This window comes from Lemur catta, chromosome 12, assembly GCF_020740605.2.
Source record: "Lemur catta isolate mLemCat1 chromosome 12, mLemCat1.pri, whole genome shotgun sequence".
Taxonomy (NCBI): domain Eukaryota; kingdom Metazoa; phylum Chordata; class Mammalia; order Primates; family Lemuridae; genus Lemur; species Lemur catta.
Genome location: NC_059139.1, coordinates 41,502,598 through 41,523,013, shown reverse-complemented (window position 1 = coordinate 41,523,013; position 20,416 = coordinate 41,502,598). Strand labels below are relative to the sequence as shown.

General features: G+C 35.9%; 3 protein-coding genes across 7 annotated transcripts in view; 1 reads left to right on the top strand and 2 right to left on the bottom strand.

Moving 5' to 3' along the window:
* Positions 1-19,709, bottom strand: part of TRAPPC13 (trafficking protein particle complex subunit 13) — a 38,343-nt gene extending 18,634 nt beyond the window's left edge. For all 4 annotated transcript variants that reach the window (XM_045565613.1, XM_045565615.1, XM_045565614.1 and 1 more), the window contains exons 1-4: positions 19,380-19,709; positions 6,683-6,751; positions 6,051-6,150; positions 4,566-4,650 (exon numbers count right to left, since the gene is read on the bottom strand). In XM_045565613.1, the coding sequence (XP_045421569.1) occupies positions 4,566-4,650; positions 6,051-6,150; positions 6,683-6,751; positions 19,380-19,425 (300 nt within the window). In that variant the 5' untranslated portion in view covers positions 19,426-19,709. The remainder of the gene's footprint in view (positions 1-4,565; positions 4,651-6,050; positions 6,151-6,682; positions 6,752-19,379) is intronic.
* On the bottom strand, positions 14,131-15,833 carry SHLD3 (shieldin complex subunit 3). The gene has a single exon (XM_045565619.1). It carries the CDS (start codon positions 15,718-15,720, stop codon positions 14,968-14,970), a length of 753 nt encoding a protein of 250 aa, XP_045421575.1. The 5' UTR covers positions 15,721-15,833; the 3' UTR covers positions 14,131-14,967.
* A 356-nt stretch (positions 19,710-20,065) lies between the features above and the next one.
* TRIM23 (tripartite motif containing 23) overlaps positions 20,066-20,416 on the top strand; it is a 33,313-nt gene continuing 32,962 nt past the window's right edge. For both annotated transcript variants that reach the window (XM_045565862.1, XM_045565863.1), the window contains exon 1: positions 20,066-20,257. In XM_045565862.1, coding sequence (XP_045421818.1) covers positions 20,177-20,257 — 81 coding nt within the window. In that variant the 5' untranslated portion in view covers positions 20,066-20,176. The remainder of the gene's footprint in view (positions 20,258-20,416) is intronic.

Here is a 20,416-nt window from a genome sequence, read left to right as displayed (position 1 = left end):
GCTGAGGTGGAAGGCTCACTTAAGCCCAAGAGTCCAAGACCAGCCTGAGCAACATGGTGAGATCCCGTCTCTACAAAAAGTAAAAATATCAGCTGGGCATGGTGGTGCATACCTATAGTCCCAGCTACTTGGGAGGCTGAGGCAGGAAGACCGCTTGAGCCCAGGCATTCAAGGTTACAGTGAACTATGATTGTGCCACTCCATTCCAGCCTGGCAACACAGTAAAGACCCTGTCTCTTAAAACAAACAACCAAACAAACAAAGTTATAGTTAAGGGGTTCGTGTTTACAAACAGGAAAAAAATACCTAAAAACATCTAGAATAAGCTTTAAGAGAACAATGAAGCATTGTCTATTTTGTTTACTGCTATAACCCTAGTATGTAGAATCATGTCTGGCATATATATTTGTTGAATGAATAAGTGAATGACTAGTTTAGACCAGTGGTTCTCAAAGTATGGTTCCCAGACCAACAGAATCAGTACTACCTGGGAACATGTTAGAAAAGTAAGTTCTTGGGCACCATTCTAGATCAAATGAAGCAGAAACTCTGAGGATGGGGCCCAGAGATCAGTGTTTTAACAAGCCTTCCAGATGATTTTGATGCCTTCTAAAGTTTAAGAACCATTGGTATAGACCATAAAAGTTATTTATTATTTTTATTTATAGCACGGCAATTATACTGTTTTTTGTTTATAGAACACTTTCTTTTTGGGAGCACGCTAGGTTTTCAGACTTGCTGCTGAGATTGTTTTTAAATTAAAAAACAAGCAAAAAACTTATGGTTTCCAGTTAAACATGGTAGATTATATAAGCATTTGTATTCTCAAAGACAATACTAAGATGACAGTGAAGGAATAAAAAAGAGTTCAAATCCACAATATTTTTTCCAAAATTCAAAGAGCTTTAAAAAAGTAAAGTTTTGAGGGCAGTTCTGGGTAGCTGAAATATAATGTGAGTTTCCCAAGATATCCTCAGAAATATAAAAATAGAACAAATGCAACTATACAAAACCTCACATTAATATAAGGCAGCAAATGTCCAAACTTAAAATTATAGGTGAGCAAATACCAGATTCATGCTCTTGTCATATCTCTTATAAAGAAATTCACGAAAAAATGAGCTGAAGTGAGAAGAGGTGAGTACTGCCAGACCTAAGAATGATGTAAGCCATTGACAGAAAGACAAAGTCCGTCCCAAGTGTGAAAATACTTAGAAAGTCTATTACTAGAAGTTGAAAGGACAGTATATAAGAAAGGGACTTAATAGTATGTTTGATTGTAAAGAGGCAATCTTGTAACGATAATGCAATAAGGGAAATAGAAGACAGTTTTTTTAAAAAGAGACCCCTTTTGGAAACTGTGCAATAATGAGGAAAAGAAGGAAGAGGGAAAAATTTAGGATGCTATAATTCATAAAAGAGAAAAACCGAAGATCATATACCTTTTCTTCCTCCACCACTTTTCCTCCTCCCCAAAAAGCCACCCAGTAAAGAAACCCATACTTTGTTCACACTGCCAAAGCTGCATTTCACAGAATGCAAAGCCACCAACAATCATTTTTATAAAAATACTATAAGAGAAAACTATAAAATACTATAAAACTCAGAAGAGAAATAGAAGAAAAAGATGAAAATCTTATTAGAAATGAAGACTCAATTACAAGGCACACAAGGAAAAATAGATTTGAGTCAAAATTTACTAATGGGCACTAAGGGAAAGCGGGCAATTAGATCCAATTTATATGTAATTGGAGTTTGCAAAATGATAAACAAAATGATGGAATAGAACTATAATATTAAAAATAAAATCCATGAAAATTTTCTGGGAAACAAAAGATCTGAATCTACATATTGAAAGGGGCTTTGGTATCACAGAAATCACACCCAAAGATCAACTCTGAAACATACAGAAAATATCCCCAGGGCCTCAAGGAAAACTTATCAAAAAATTTACAAGACAAGAGAATTAGACTGGCATTAATCCTCTGAAAAACAATATAAATAGATAAGCATCAAAGGGGTAGCATTTTCAAAAAACATAAAAGAAAATGTAAACCAAAGATTTTAAATCTAGCCAAATTGTCCTTCAAGTATAGAAAAATTTTTGAACAGGGCTCAGAGAATATTGTACCCACAAGCTCTTCCTGAGCAAGATGCAAATAAAAAATGGGAAAACATGGGAAAGGGAAAGAGGAACACAGTATAAGCAACAGGTGAGAGTTAAAGGTTATTTTTATGTTAAAAACTAAAAACCTGATACTAAGAGGTAAGTAGGAAAACAGGGAACTGGGGAGGCAGGCATTGGGCATTATAAAAGGCATAAAGACAAAGGTAAAAACTAGGAAAAAAAATACAAACCTTCCTAAATACCAAAAGATATTTTATTTATTTATTTACTTTTTTTGAGACAGAGTCTCACTTTGTTGCCCAGGCTACAGTGAGTGCCGTGGTGTCAGCCTAGCTCACAGCAACTTCAAACTCCTGGGCTCAAGCAATCCTCCTGCCTCAGCCTCCCAAGTAGCTGGGACTACAGGCATGCGCCACCATGCCCGGCTAATTTTTTTCTATATATATTTTAGTTTGCCAGATAATTTCTTTCTATTTTTAGTAGAGACGGGTCTCGCTCCTGCTCAGGCTGGTCTCGAACTCCTGACCTCGAGCGATCTACCCGCCTCAGCCTCCCAGAGTGTTAGGATTACAGGTGTGAGCCACCGCACCCGGCCTCAGAACTTGTATATTATTTGATCTTTATAATACTGACTTATCTTAAATTATATGCCCTTGCTGATTTATTAATCTCTCCTATAAAAATAAATTTAATATTTACTAAATGCCAACCATATGCCAAGAAAAAAATGTATGTTCTCAAAATTTTGAAAATCAGACTTTTCAGAATCAAATGCAGAAGTTGGCAAATGTTTTCTTTGAGAGATCATATAACAAATATTTTAGATCTTGCAGGCAATACAATCTCCTTTGCAACCATACAACTCTGCTGCGGTAGCTGGAAATCAGCTGCAGATAATAAGTAAACAAGTGAGTATCGCTGTGTGTCAAACTTTATTAAATTTCATATAATTTTTATGTCACGAAATATTCTTTTGTTTCTTTTCAATATTTTGAAAATGTATAATAAAAACCATTCTTAGTTCAAAAGCCTTATAAAAGTAGGCAATGGAACAAATTTGGCCTGTAGGCTGTAATTTGCCAGCCCCTGATCTAATGAAAAGCAGAGACCTCCATCTATACATGACAAACATACATGTAAGTATGCAAAAATTCGCATTCAGTTCCTGGAAGCTGGGTCATATATGAAATTTGGAATATTTGCTCTCCCAAGTCCTTTTGAATTCTAAAACTCTACAATCATCTTCAAACTCATTCTAATTAGACTTCCCTTTTGGCAATGCTCCAGTGATCTAAACTCACCACTCAAAGACAGCTTTAACAAGAATTTTTCTTCCACATACAGTGAATTTCTCTCTATGCCCTTTCTCTTTTTAAGAAATTTCAGGTTGTTAATTGAGCTAGCATATTCTATCTCTTGATTTCTAAATTACTTAAAGAGTCTCCTAAATGGCCTGTTTCCTACAAACCATCCCATATGATGTGCTCATATCTATCTTCCTAACACAAAGTGTGAATACCACTGCTCAAAAGCCTCTTCTAACTGCCCATTGTTTTTTAAAGAAATTAATTTTTTTGCTATTATATTTTAAAAATTTTTTCAAAAAAGGCTCTCAAGATGCCTCACTGTATGACTACCACACATTTCTGTCACCTTACCTACTCTTATCAAATAAATTCTGTGCACTGCTACAAGGACATGTATGTATCCCTATGTCTCTGCCTCTGATTACCATGTACCTCTTGCCTTTTTCTCTGTATCTTACCAATCTTTCAAGATCCTCTTGTGTTCCCTCTCCTTCAATAAACCTTCCTGATTGATACCATCCCAATGATCTTTCCTCCTCTTTGAAATATTATTATGTTAATCACATATATTAACAAAAACTTACGCTGTTATTTACCTTTGACTAGTACATTTTCTCATTCAAGCTATCACAAACCTTGATGAAAAGGAAAAACTGGCTGGGCATGGTGGCTCATGCCTGTAATCCTAGCACTCTGGGAGGCCGACGCAGAGGATCACTTGAGCTCAGGAGTTGGAGACCAGCCTGAACAAGAGCAAGACTCTGTCTCTACTAAAAATAGAAAAATTAGCAGGGGCAGTGGCCCGCACCTCTAGTCCCAGCTACTCAGGAGGCTGAGGCAGGAGGACTGCTTGAGCCAAGAAGTCTGAGGTTGCACTGAGCTATGACAATGCCACTGCACTTCAGCCTGGATGACAGAGTGAGACTCTGTCTCAAACAAAACAAAACAACAACAAAAAGAAAAGGAAAAATGTTTCTGTGTCTAGTATTTTTTATACCTTTAGGCATTCATTAATATTTGTTAATTAAAAATTCTTTTATCAAACATGCACTTAATGAAGTACCAAAAACATAATAGAAATGGAAAAACTTTTTAAAATAAAACATTCCCCAAACAAGAATGTTACTTACTTTTACCAATATATCTTTTACAACTTGATTGCTATCATTATGAACGCTGATATAACTGGAAAAGGTCTCTCCCAAAAATATGTTCCTGTGAAATAAAATAAGTTTTTAGGTAGAAATCCATTCAGATTTTATCATAAATATTCTGTTTGAGTATCACCAAGAATTTTAAATGGAGGAAAGTTTACTAAAGGATAGAGATCAGGTGAAATACTGCTTTAACATTCCTTTGTTCACACTAGGCTGCTCATTCATTACCTAGTTAACAATTCAAAACACAAACATCATCTATAAGACATGCTGTATCTTGGCCCTCAACTGCTGCAAAAAATGCCAGTCCCCCTAGAAATAACAGTCACTAAAATCAGATCCATGCTAAGAATCTTAAGATTTGTATCTGAACAGATTAGAAAAAGCCAAGTTTCCATTTTTGAAATAACTTGTGCCCTGAACCTAGAAGAGCCCCAAGTTATTGATCTTAGAGTATTTTTTATCTATCTATCTATCTATCCATCCGTCTCTATCTATATATATTTTTTGAGAAAGAATCTTGCTCTGTCACCCGGGGTAGAGTGCTGTGGCGTCATCATAGCTCACTACAACCTCAAACTCCTGGGCTCAAGTGATCTTCCTGCCTCAGCCTCCCAAGTAGCTGGGACTACAGTCTTGTGCCATGATGCCTGGCTAATTTTTCTATTTTTAGTAGAGACAATGTCTCGCTCTTGCTCAGGTTGGTCTCCAACTCCTGAGCTCAAGCAGTCCTCCCTGCTTAGCCTCCCAAAGTGCTAGGGTTATAGGTGTGAGGCACCATGTCCAGACTATCAATTTATTTTATTACCTAAACTATCCTAATAAAAATGACCAATGGCTTTACTTTATATAGTTTTATACTTTTTATATAAATACATTTCCAGGTTTTCCAGGATACTAGTCAATGTCTTTACATTCTGTAAGCCTTTTTTAAAAAACCTGAAAAATTCCTTTTGTCTCAAATTCTCTCAGTTGCAAACTGACAGAGTGGATTGCAAGTTTGAGAGTGGAACCAGTGGCTTCTACCTTATTAATAATCTAGAATAAAAGAATAACTAAGAACAAGAGAAGAAACTAAAAAATTTTGAGCTCCTGATTAGCTCATGAATCTGATAACAGATGTTGGGTGAGGGCTATAAGGCTGAATAAAAAAGTTGCTTCTGAAAAAAACTTTTAGATTAAATTAGTTAAAAGGAATACATGGCCATTAAAAAATATAATAAGATCTAAAGAAGAAAGTTAAAATCCTCTCATCATAGGAATCACTATTAACATTTTATTTTGGTATGTATATTTTTTAATAAAAGAAAGGCAAAATCACATAGTATAATTTTTACAACTTTTTGCCACTCAAATGAATCATGGGTATTTTCCCATTCCATAGTTATTTTTTAAAAACATGATTCATAATGGCTTTAATGTACTGTTGCATTTCTTATGTGAATATATCATTCTTACCCAAAATTTTGTGGTAAAGTCAACATTTCTCCCAACATTAAAATTTCTGCACCATTTACAGTTGAAGGATCATCTCTCATCAGTTGGTTAAAGAGATCTCCTGCAGCAAAAGAAAAACATAAAATTCTAACATCTACTTTTAAAATAAATTTTACTTACATAAAACAGCAGTTGGTGGAGAAATTTTAAAAAATAATATCTTGACAAAAATTATATTAAAAAAAAATCCAATATCTAGATTTTAATGCAAGGCACGTCAAAAAATTCTGATCTCACAGAGAATGAACACCGTAAAAACAAAGAAAAATGTAGGTCATGAAATATATACTATAGAAAATCCCAATAATTCTAAATACAGGGAATGCTAATATACACATTGATGGAACATTTGAGGATAAAGGCAATTTTAAGTGTATCTTTACTTAAACTAAAAGTTTTGTGTTGCCATAGTATAGCAACAGGATTTTGACTTGTAGATTTTAAGTAAGGTCTGTATCATTTACATGGTACAAAAATAGGTAACAAAGAATCTAGCAAAGGGTTAGCATAGGCTAGGTTTATTCCAAGGTAGTGTAGGCAACTCATGTTTCTACTTTTCCCCAAGTGCAAACAGAGTAACGTATATGCCATACCAGGTAAGTCTTTCTCTTCACACGTTACTGGAATATTGGTGAATAAAGTAGGCTTAGTCAGCCGCATCACTATGGATTAAGAAAGCAACAAAACAAAACAAAACATTAATATTGCTTTGGGCTAATAGTCTCAAGTCCAGAATATTGTATCCATCAACTTTATACTAATATAAAATATAAATACTTCCTAAACTATTAAATACTTCCTAAGATTATCACACATCAGTGCTTTATTAAAAATGTTAGTATGTAACAAAAGAATTTTTTATGAGAAAAAAGATAATTATGCTTTTATTTACAACCTATGAATTATAAAAGTAATGCAAATATAATAGACATTCATTATAGAAAAACTGGAAAATAAAAGAATTTTAAAGCTTAAGGAATCTTAGGAGCACAAGGCTTTAAAAAAATACTGAGTTTTTCCAACATTTTCTTCTAGAATTCTTATAGTTTTATGCCTTAGGTTTAGGTCTGTTATCCAACGTGAGTTGCTTTTGTGAGAGGTGAAAGGTGTGGATCTTGTTTCAGTCTTCTACATATGGCTATCCAATTTTCCAAGCACCATTTATTGAATAAGGATTCTTTTCCCCAGTATATGTTTTTGTCTGCTTTGTCAAATATTAGACTATATGAGGATGGTTTTATATCTGGGTTCTCAGTTCTATTTCATTGGTTTATGTCTCTGTTCTTGTGCCAGTACCATGCTGTTTTAGTTACTATAGCCTTGTAGTGTAGTTTGAAGTCTGGTAAATGGATGCCTCCCAATTTGTTCTTTTTGCTTACGATTGCTTTTGCTATATGTGGTCTTCTCTGGTTCCATACGAAGCATAGAATTATTTTTTCTAGATCTGTGAAGAATGATGTTGGTATTTTAATAGGGATTGCATTGAATCTGTAGATCACTTTGGGTAGTATAAGCATTTTAACAATGTTGATTCTGCAGACCCATGAGCATGGTATGGTTTTCCACCTGTTTATATCCTCTGCTATTTTCTTCCTCAGTGCTTCATAGTTCTCCCTGTAGAGGTTTTTTTTACCTCCTTAGTTAAATATATTCCCAAGTATTTTATTTTCTTTGCTGTTATTATGAAGGGTAGTGAGTCTTTGATTTGGTTCTCAGTTTGACTGTTGGCATATACGAATGCTACTGATTTCTATACATTGATTTTGTAACCTGAGACTTTGCTGAATTTGTTTATCAATTCCAGTAGTCTCATGGCAAAATTTTTAGGGTTTTCTAGATATAAGAGCATATCATCAGCAAAGAGCAATAATTTGACCTCTTCTGCCCCCAACTGGATGCCCTTGATTTCCTTCTCTTGTCTGATTGCTCTGGCTAGGACTTCCAGCACTATGTTGAATAGAAGTGGTGATAGAGGGCAACCTTGTCTGGTTCCAGTTCTAAGTAGGAATGCTTTCAATTTTGCCCCATATTTAGCATAATGTTGGCCTGGGCAAAGAATTTATGAAGAAGATCCCAAAGGCAATCACAGCAACAACAAAAATAAATAAATGGGACTCGATCAAATTAAAAAGCTTCTACACAGCGAAGGAAAGTATCACAAGAACAAACAGACAACCTACAAAATGGGAGAAAATATTTGCATGCTACACATCTGATAAAGGGCTGATAACTAGAATCTATACAGAACTCAGGAAAATCAGCAAGAAAAAAAATCAAACAACCGTATCAAAACATGGGCAAAGGACATGAACAGAAACTTTTCAAAAGAAGATAGACTAATGGCCAACAAACATGAAAAAACGCTCAACATCGCTAATCATCAGGGAAATGCAAATCAAAACCACAATGAGATATCACTTAACTCCAGTGAGAATGGCTTTTATCAAAAAGTCCCAAAACAATAAATGTTGGTGTGGATGCAGAGAGATAGAACACTTGTACACTGTTGGTGGGACTGCAAACTAGTGCAACCACTGTGGAAAATAATATGGAGACACCTCAAAGAGATACAAGTAGAACTAACATTGGATCCAGCAATCCCATTACTGGGCATCTACCCAAAAGAACAAAAGACATTCTATAAAAAAAGACATCTGCACTAGAATGTTTATAGCAGCACAATTCACAATTGCAAAGATGTGGAAACAACCCAAGTGCCCATCAATACATGAGTGGATTAATAAAATCTGGTACATGTATACTGTGGAGTTCTACTCAGTCACAAAAAACAATGGTGAACTAGCACCTCTTGTACTCTCCTGGATAAAGCTGGAACCCATTCTAATAAGTGAAGTATTACAAGAATGGAAAAACAAGCACCACATGTACTCACCATCACATTGGTATTAATTCATCAACACTTAAGTGCACATATAGTAATAACATTCATAGGGTGTCGGGCAGATGGATGGGGAAGGAGGGTATGGATATAGTCACACCTAATGGGTGCAGTGTACACTGCCTGGGGGATGGACATGATTGGAGTCTGACTCGGGTGGGGCAAAGGCAATATATTGAACCTAAACATTTGTACCCCCATAATATGCTAAAATTAAAAAAAATAAAAAAAATTCTGAGTGACTTCACTGTAAACAATATGAACAAAATATTAACCAATTTTAGCCTGGTAGGGAAACAACTTTAAATGCATCATTTTGAATATGAAACAATAATTTTATGCCAAAAGGATCTTTATGAGTTTTATCTCTCAATTATAATCACTGGTCACTGGAAGCTCAATAAGTATCTCTTTAAGTAATGTTAATTCTGTGTAGAAATTATAAAAATATCAGTTAATGTATAGGTTTATAGAATTCCAACCAAAACTAAGATTTGTGTTTGCAACATGACAGAAACTTTGTCTAAATTTTATCTAGAAAAACAAATGAAAATAAGCTAAGGAAATAAATTGGAAAAAATGAGGAAGAACTAGACGTAATATATATTAAAATATTTTTTAAGTCCATAATCAACTAATTGGCTTATTAATATAAGACCATACAGACACATCAGTTAGTTTCTTTTTCTTACTTTAAAAAAAGATGCTGGAAAAAAAAATCTGCATAAAAAAAATTATTGTTCATTATTAAGACATCTGGTTAGCTATCTGGGAAAAATAAAATTTAACTTATAAATTCATTTTAAATATAAATTGAATATATTCAAATAGATAAAAATTAAGGTACAGAAAACCAGAAAAAGGGAAAGTAAATATTTATTAAATCTAGTCTAGTGAGGACATTCTAATTATTTTTTAATATCCTTTTCAATTATTTCTAAAAACTGTCATGTGATCACATCAAAATACAAAAACATAAAATTAAAAAATCATATAAGCTTGTAAAATTTTTTAGAAAACGAATCACAGATGACTATTTATATTCTACTAAAAGTATTCATTCAAATCAAAACCAAAAAACTTTAAAAGACTACAGACCTAAATGGTCAATTCATAATATGTGGCATTTACTGGCATTATAAAAATGTACCACCTAACCACTAATTAGCTATAATGTTCATATCAAATTTAGTGCCTTGCTCATTCTGGTCTCAGCTTAAATGTCACCTTTTTCAGAAAAGAAATAACAGGTCACCCTGTTTCTTTCTATAGTACCTTATATTTATCATGAACTGTATCTATTTACTGTTCATAGCACTCCTTTCCAAACTCCATGAGGTCTGGGCTCTTATTGTACCACATTCAGTTTTTTACATAGCATATTCTTGTATATAGGTTCTGGTACACAGTATATTCTACAGATCTTTGCTTAAAGAAAGAATTAGCACTTCCCTAAAGTCCTCAACTAACTGGCATTATCTTGAACATGTAAGTTTCAGGAACTGAGGTCACTAACCAACTTGTTATATTAAGTAGCTGGCTTTTGAAACGATTAATAAATGCTAACCTTAAAATTTCTTCAGTCACTTTGTACAGCCAGTATTTACTGAGTGTTTACTAGTGCCAGCCATTATGCTAAACACTTTACAAGTATTAACACATTTAATTCTCATGACTACAAGATTGGTATTATTATCCCCATTATACAGATAGGCACTGATGTTGCCTGGAGGGGGGAATTTGCATACAAAGGATTATATAGTAGATAAATGGCAGAACCTAGATTTGAGTCTATTATTTGTTAAAAAATAATTCTCTATAATAATTAATTAATATACTAATTATAAGCCCAGGGTCAGAAACTTGGAATGTCATGCCTTGTCAGAAACATCCTGTGGGAATTCAAAGTAGGACTCTAGCAAACAGAGTACTAACCAGATACAGATAAATGATACAAGGGTAAAGTGGTTGGAGAGGTGTTTCCAACCTTTACTCTTACTTTCACCTAAGAAAACAGATTAAAATTACTAAGGAGAACCTGAAGGAGATAAAAAGGCGCCCTGAAAGTGATATACAGGAGGTAGTTTCTGTCAAATCAAATATCTAAGACTCTAAGCTCACTTTTATTAATAATACCAATTGATGTTTTCTACTTCTTCCCCATTATTTTTTTTAACTTCAGAAATAACCAATCTGAACAAAAAAAAAAAAAAAAAAAAGGGAAATACACTCTGAAGGAAAGCCTGAAATACTTTTTTAAAAAGTGTCCTTGGGTTCACTCAAACGTGTAGCCAAATTATTTGTTTATTTTAGGCTCAAACTTCCATTAGGTACAAAGTCCTATAAAGCTTAGTTTTTCCTGATTTCTATGGTTTAGTAGGGGATGTGATGGTGGGAGATGGGTAAGGAACAACTCTCCATTAAAAAAGATCCCAAATTGGTGTTAAAAGCACTTATTTTCTTCATATTTTCAAAAACGGGGAAAAATCAATGGACAAGGAAGCAGTTGGTAGGAAATGCTACTATCTTATGAACTCAAAAGAAAATTACTATAAAACAGATACTTAACCACAAAGTGAGAAAGCCATTAGTGACATATAACTATCTCATTCCTTGAACTTTTAAATCAACTAGGGTTTCATTGTAGTTGTCTAGATGATAATCCAAAATATGCCAATATCTAATACAGGTTTAAAACTCAGTATTTCCTGTCTTATAATGAATTAATGGGCCTCAAAAACTAAACATACTGTTAGCTGGAAAATAGCTAATACTTATAAAAGAAGGTTAAAAAAAACTGGCAGAGGAACTATAAAAAATACTGGTTATTAAATAATTTTGTCCTAAATGTTAAAGTAGGTTCTTGGTCAAAAAAGTTACCCATTTCAGCCTCCTAAATTAAGAGGAAAAAAATATGTGATTTTTAGTCAAGTGTACTGCACACATCACAATTACTACCATGTCTACAGACACTATCAGTGAAAATCACAAAACATACATATTTCATTTATGAAATTTTGATCCAAAATCTTATTTAAAAATGTTTATAAATCTTCAGTAAATTAAGACAAAAGATAGGCCAGAAGTCATAAACTAGTAAACTTGACTAAATTCAACTTGCAAAGACATTTTTGTTGGTTATAATATTAAAATATTAGGTAGAATCTTCCTCAGGTTCAGAGTCTTTGCCACATTCTACAGCCTTCCTTGTCTAGTCTCTGAAAGCATTTAAGTTTGTAAAGCTTGGATTAATTTTTGGCATTCTGGGCAGATTAAGTCAAAGTAAATCATTATACAGAAACTCATCTTGGAAATTTCCCAAAAAGTGGTCTTTATTTTATAAATTGACAGATGAAGTTAGATTCATCTAGGATCAGGACAAAAGTAAAAAACAAAATTTGGATGCCCTCCACATCTTATTTTTTCCTTTGAATTTGACTTAACACTTACTTGAAGGTAGACAACTCATGAGGGAAAAATAAAGTTATGGTACTGCTGCTACTTTCCTAAAGAATAAATGCTGATGGTATTTTACAAAATGCCCTCACAGATTTACCTTCCTATAGACTTCTTTATTTCCCCAATTTATTTCCATGTCTATGACTTAAGAGTGGGACCCAGAAATATTGCTGGGCCCTACTATTAGCTAGTGCTAGAATCATCGCCTAAGGTTCTAAATACTCTAAAAAGACTTTACAGAATAGTGGGTTCTAAATTCTTAGGCTTTGATTACGTGAGTACTGTCCAGGTAGATGAAAAATGACTCTTCTTTTAAGATCATAGGACAATTTGAAGTAAAACTCAATCTTCAATTTCCCATTTAGGAATTTCATTGTTTTCAGAGGGGTGGAAAGCAATTTATATAGAGTAAATTGGAAAAATTTAAATATGCCACATATGAAGACAAAGAAGCTCTTTTTAACCTGTGAATCTTAGATTAAAAAACTGCTCGGCTGGGCGCGGTGGCTCATGCCTGTAATCCTAGCACTCTGGGAGGCCGAGGCGGGTGGATCGGTCAAGGTCAGTAGTTGGAGACCAACCTGAGCAAGAGCGAGACCCCGTCTCTACTAAAAAATAGAAACAAATTATCTGGCCAACTAAAAATATATATAGAAAAAATTAGCCGGGCATGGTGGCGTATGCCTGTAGTCCCAGCTACTCGAGAGGCTGAGGAGGTAGGATTGCTTAAGCCCAGGAGTCTGAGGTTGCTGTGAGCTAGGCTGACGTCACAGCACCCACTCTAGCCAGGGCAACAGAGTGAGACTCTGTCTCAAAAAACAAAACAAAACAAAACAAAACAAAAAACTGCTCATAAGAATTCCATGACTCCTGACTGTACCTTGTATTTTCAGTTCTGTGTAAAATCATTCCAAAAGAATAAAACTGTATCATAAGAAAATTTGTTATGATTACCTAACATTTGATTAGTAACCTTGTGATGAATAAGACCTGAATAAAAATCAAATACACTGTCTATAATTGCCTAATATCAAACAAATTTGCAAACTTACTGGCAATACTGAATAAGTCCCTGAAGTTTCTCCAGTAATCCTGATTGAAGAGTAAAAAGATTAATGAAATGAAAGAGGAAGGAATTACTGAAGTTGCTTTGAAAAGTTCCCCATTCCCCAGTGTTTTTTCAGTCAATGACTTCTGGAAGCATTCATGCACACAATGATTAGTTTCTAGATAAGAGTCTCATTTCATACAGTAAAAAGGTACCAGAAGTAATTAAAAACAAAACAATGCTTGGATAGAGTGAAACCTATCAGGAAAAAATTGTTGCTTTAGTTAAAAATTAGTGGACTCCTATTATAAGCAACCTCAGTCAGCACAGGCTATGAAGAATCCCTAAGGGCACGTTCACTATGTGTTTTGGAGCTCCTACCGTGCCACTGTACTATATGTCTCTGTCTTCCTACTGAGTAGAGTCTTACTGGTTTTTCTCAGGGACCTGTTCTGACTTAAGTGTAGTAACACCATCTAAGCTCTGTGAGGACAGGGTCCATGTTTCTCTCCTTCACTACTATATCCTAGCCCCTAACACAAGGTAGGCATTTAAATTTGTTAAATAAATACATGCTTACATGCTTTTACAAATCTTTTATTCTATTAATCACTTTGAATATTTTTATGAGATGATGTGTAATGTGTAAACCCAATTTATAACTTATGCTTATGAGAAGCTTACAATGACTCCAATAATCAGCCAAGCAATAATTAGCATTAACAATCATTAAGACTGTATTACAACAGAGAATAACTTGATCTCTTATCCATATTTGAAACTTTCCTTCAAAACAAATTATAGCCTTAAAGATACATTATGGTCTTAGGCAAATTATACTTTTTGTGCTTTTGTTTCAAAACAACACATCAACTGTTATTTATTACATATCTTTGGAAAAAGCATTAAAAATCTGGGGTGGTCTTCCATTTTCAACTATATTCATGTCACTTGAATAGTATTGCCGATAGAAATGCACTGAGTTTTATTTTTTTAAGAAATCATTATGCTTCAGGCAAGTAAAGAAAAAATACAGTAAAATTAGATTTTAGGGATTCACCAAAATCCAAACTATTTACCTTAATTCATAAGACTATCTAATTCAATCACTAGAAAGTAGTAGAACAAAAGGAACAGAACATTTTACCTTCAAATTCAATATAAGCAATACTTTAACACAATTCATTTAAAAGAAGGCTGCTAATATGCAGAATCCAGAAAGTTCTTGACTTACTTGGTAAGCCTAAGAATTCATCTGATACTTATTCATTTCTGGGACACAAACTGTACACATATTACCACACATTATTTTTCTACAATGTCAGAATAAATAGGCTATACTAAGAAAGGGTCAAATAAAAAAATAAAGTCATTAAAAATTTAAAAACCAGTAAAAATTTCTTCATCTCATTATTATAGTTTACACTCGGTTCATTCAGAATATTCTTCTTTTTGGCAATCAGTGGAATTCATTACATACTAAAAATAACACCGTATTTATGCACAAATAAATTAATTTTTCCAGTAAGTGCTAATCTTCCTTTAAGAAGATTTCCCACATATTCACAATACTTAACATCACAGAACACCCAGATTTGGCCTAAATGTCTCTGAATTGTAGCATTACAAGACGGAAGTTCCTTGTGCCTGATAATTTGATTGAGTTTTGCCCAAATGTCCTCCAGAGTTTGGTTGTTACAAATCGTGTGTTCTATTGTCCATCTTGCTCTACAAAGTGAGTGCAAATTTAGTGCCTTTAAACTATCTTGCAACTTTTTAGACAAAGGAAAAACATTTTCTGTACCAGTACTGCTAGGAAGTGAAACACTCCAAGACCTCCTGTTGTGCTGTTTCCCTTTTTCTGATTGCTTATCCAGATTTCCAGAATTAGTGTGTTCATTCACTGTGTGTGACCAGATTAGGCGCTGCTTTTTCAAACTAGGTTGAAACTCCAGTAGGTGTACTGTGCAATCATAACTCTGTGATTTAACATCATGTTCTGAAAGGGTTAAGTACTGTTTCACATCTTCAGCTGCCTCTCCAGAAATCACAGGTGGTGATTTGTTAGGTTTGAGTGGAAGCTTAGATCCATCATGTGGAAACCAAGGAATAAATCTTGATAGTGGACGAGTAGGAAAGTCCTGAATTGCCTTTTCTGCAATTTTTGGCAGTTGTGTGGGATCACTCTCATGTGGTCGATAATGTAATATTACTTCTGTAGTCATTCTGTAGTAGTCCAGTTACTCTTACTGAAGAAAAAATTCTTAGCTGAACTCCTCAGAGCTAGAATGTAATTTATTATGACAAGACTGTCTCTCTTGACAAATCAGAGGAAACAGGACCTAAAGTGGAAGTATTGCAAAGAATAAGATATGGCAGGGATAGCCTACATATAAATAGGCAGGGATAAAAGGAAAAACAAAATACAAAAACCAACCCCAATATGATATTTTACCAAAGTGCTACTGGTAAATATGAATGTAATTTACAAACTTGAAAATCCTCCCTCTCACTTAAATAAGGGATTTGAATTAGATGCCCTATCACTTCCAACATAAAAATCCTAGTAGTCAACATGTTTAATTCAACAGATACAAAGGACTCGGAAGTATAAATATATTAAATAATAACAATCCTAAGACTGTAGCAGAAACAAAGAGTAAGTTATTGATTCTTAAAATACTGGAGTCATATGAAGATAACAAAAAATGTAATATTTAAAAATTTGAGACATCTGAATTGAGGACAACAAAATCATTTTAAATTTGAATCTGGAAGAAAATTTTATACTTTAAAATTTTATGAATTTCACCAAATATAGGGACAGAATACTTTTTATCTCATTCTCAGTAGTAAATACTAAAAACATGAATATGGTTTAACTTTGCATTTTAACCAGCCTAGCAACTGATTTTGTGACAAAATCTTCTGGGTATAACTTGGACAATTAAGCAGTATTGAGATCCTAGTACCATGGCTCCCGAATTCCAATTTGGAGGAGGAACAAGAAGTTTAAACTCTTTTCTTTTTTCTTAAAACGCAGAAGTCCTCAAGTTGTCCCCAGAGTAAGTCACTGATAATAAATTCCAGCATACAGTACATAGGCTCAAGAATGGAGCCCCGTAGGATCTGCAAGTCAGGCTTCCTAACCAGGCCTAAAGCTGTAAGAGCCGTAACACAGGCTCTTTCATATCCTAGAAAAAAATAAGGCGCTGAATCCCTTCTCCCCCCAAATCATTAAAGAACTGCGGCCCAGTGCCAGGATGACTGTGAATGGGGACTCCCATCATGATGTCACAATAGAACCACTGTCTGATTCTGAAGAGTCAGGAGAAGTAACTAATAATTCTTTTTACCTACTCTTAATGTCCACTAGCAGATTTGATAACTCTCAAATTAAAAAATGACTGTGGTCCTTAAAATCCATTATTTTTAATATGGATTAAATATTGTGATAACATTAAATATGTGATAACATTCTTTTAAGAATTAATGTGTTAGGCTGGGTGCCGTGGCTCATGCCTATAATCCTAGCACTCTGGGAGGCTGAGGTGGGAGGATCGCTCGAGGTCAGGAGTTTGAGACCAGCCTGAGCAAGAGCGAGACCCCGTCTCTACTAAAAATAGAAAGAAATTAGCTGGACGACTAAAAATATACAGAAAAAATTAGCCGGGCATGGTGGCACATGCCTGTAGTCCCAGCTACTCCGGAGGCTGAGGCAGTTACATTGCTTGAGCCCAGGAGTTTGAGGTTGCTGTGAGCTAGGCTGACGAAATAGAACTCACTCTAGCCTGAGCAACAAAGCGTGACTCTGTCTTAAAAAAAAAAAAAAAAAAGAATTAATGTGTTCATTTTTTTTCTCTACCTTCCTTACACTTTCACATTATAACATATGGCATTAAGAATGCTTTCATTATTGTCTGAACTTAACCATTTAAATTGACATATTTAAATCCAACATCAGTAAAATTAAAACTTGTGAAAAATTCTTGATTAACTAGGACAATGGGGAAGAATGGTATCAAAGAGGTTTAATAAAGCTAAAATTATCAGTGAATTTTAAAGCACTTCACTTGTCTTTTTAGGCTGTTTAAATACTTTTTCCCAGGTATCTTTTGTTTTGGAAAATAAAGAATAACAAAGCCCAAAAAATTCCCAATGGCTGTTAGTCTCCCTATCACTGGAATTCAACTCTGTTTAACAGCTTCTAATCTGTATAAATCAAACCTAGCAGCTAATAGAATTGTTTCAAATTCTCATCAAAGTAGTCAGCAATGGCCAGGTGCAGCGGCTCATGCCTGTAATCCTAGCACTCTGGGATGCCAAGGCAGGATTGCTTGAGCTCAGGAATTCGAGACCAGCCTGAGCAAGAGACCTTGTCTCTGCTAAAAACAGAAAAATTAGCTGGGCCTCTTGGCATGTGCCAGCAGTCCCAGCTAGTTGGGAGGTTGAGGTACGAGGATCCCTTGAGCCCAGGACTTTGAGGTTGCAGTGTGCTACGATGACGCCACCGCACTCTAGCTGAGGCAACAGAGCAAGACTCTGTCTCAAAGGGAAAAAAAAGTAGTCAGTAAAGGAATGATCTTTAAAAATGCTGCTTCAATCACTGGGAGGCAACATGGCATCTCGGAATGATGGAGGCAGGCCTTGTGTTGATATACTGCCTCAATCACCTACTAGATATGGGGGGGGAAGTTGCTTAACCTATGAGAGGTAAGTAATTTTTATCCCACATACTTGATGAGATTGGGAGATAAAAAAACATGGCAATTAGTTCTTTTTTTTCTTTTCCCTTTTCTCCATGAGTAACAATCCATTTTAGTCTAGATCATTTACTCAGGCTAAGCTTACAGGTCCCATCGCTGTGTTACTTAACATTATAAAATTGCTTAGTTCCACAGAGACAGTCTTGTTAACTCCAACCGTCAGTATATATGTTACATGTTACGAAATGGGACTGATGAGCTTCTGGAATGTTTGCTGCCTACATCATAATGGGAGGGGTATGGAATCTTTTAAAATGGATGCCATAAGGAAGCTAAGTGCAATTCAACCGAATCCAAATGTCTATTGAGCATTTCCTCGGCTCAGTCCAAGAAGACACTGTTAACCACATATTAGAACATCCAAGAAATAAAAAATGCATTCGTGGTAGTATAAAACAGATGAAATAAAGCTGAATCCATTTCAAATAAAAGGTTTTCAGAAAACAATAGAAATTCTAGAAAAATCTGTCTTGCTGGGTTTTTCCTAAATAATGACCTAATTAAATCATCAAATTTACTCAAAATCGCCGTGTACAAAGTGAAAGTTGACATGAAATTCTGAATACATTTCCCACATAGAAGTAAGCTGCAGTATATTTTAGCAAATCTGTATGTCGTAGCTATATGCCGTACTGCTGTGTATTGTTAAATCCTTGTGTATTGTTAAATCATGCAAAACCAATTTTACAGATGAAGCTGAAGCTTGATAACTTCGTCGGTGCCACCTGAAGAGGCGAGAAACAGGAGTAAAAATCACTTTAGACGTCTGCTGTAATCCACCCCCATTCACAGAAATCTCCTCGGTAGGACAGGGGCATCAGCTTCGGCAGCTAAAATCTGGAGACTGCAGCAGCACACATCACAGAGAGTATCTCTGTATAAATTTACCAGGTATCTATTTCGTTCTAGAAGGCAATTCTTAAACCTAAAAAGCAAAGAGGAGAAATCGCTTCCTCCTGCTTGGCGCCAAGGGAGAAGGCAGGAGAGCGAGCACTGACAGCGTTTAAGAAAAACCAGGCCTATGTCCCAGAGACCAGGTCTATGTGGCAAAAGCTTCGAAAAACAACGAGACAAGGGAAGAAAACAGAATAAGGAAACTGAAGTTTGCGAAAATTTACCTTTCAGAGCCAGCAGGTGCTCCTGTTTGGGTGGATTCACCTCCATTTTCACCCGCACTTTTGACCCACTGCCTTACGGGAGCTGAAGAGGTTCAATTCGGCCCGGAAGAAAACAGAACACCGCGCGTTTGGGAAGACCGGGCGTCAAACCCACTCTAAACAGCTTCTTTCTGTCGGTGGGACCTTAAATTCCCTTTTTACCACGTCCTTTACAGACCCAATGTCTTCTTTTCACTAAATCCAGCCCTTGTCTCTTAGAGATCTTTACATAAAATATTCTGTTGTCTACCTACAATTACACATTGCGACTTTAAGAAACCACTCGTTAGTAACAACGTACAGCCTCACAAATGCCGGGGGGGGGGGGGGGGGCGGGGGGAGTGGCATGCTGGGATTTGTAGTTTACAGAAAAAATCGCATTGCATGCAGGGAGCTGTAGTCCCCCGCCTCCATCAATCCCCCTCCCTTTCCCTCTCCGGCTGGTTTGCAAATGCAGAGGAGAAACCATTACAGGAGAGGGAGTTTCACCCCGAAACTTTGATTCTGTTTAATCTCTTCTCTTTTCACTGAGGACTTTTCTTCCAGCAATTGCAGACTCAATAAAAACATAACAAAGTGCCCATGCGCAAGGCCAGTGACTGACGGGAGGAGGCGCGGAGAGGTCGGCAGAGCGCGGCGGTGCGCCGTACTGCGCCTGTGCGCCAGCGGCGTGCGCCGAGGCCTCTGGGTAGGTGGCTCAACCCCGCCTCCCAGTTGAAGGGTCTGACCGCTGCATCTGCGGCGCAGCTCTTCCCGGGATGGCTGCCCTGATTGTAAACAAGCCGGGAGCGGGCCTAGACAGTGGCCGGCAGGGCAGCCGGGGGACGGCTGTGGTGAAGGTGAGGGACCTTGCGTGCTCTGTTTTCCACGATCGGCCTACCTTCGGTTCATCCTGGAACCGCTTCGCCGCGGCCCAGGCTTTGATGGGCAAGGATGCGCGGCCTCTAGGCTTCTTTTGGCTTTACAAGGCTTGTCCTCCTCTCTGCGACCCTTATCCC

Bases quoted from the DNA above. Each gene is read 5' to 3' on its own strand.
- SHLD3 (XM_045565619.1), bottom strand. From the start codon at position 15,720: ATGACTACAGAAGTAATATTACATTATCGACCACATGAGAGTGATCCC.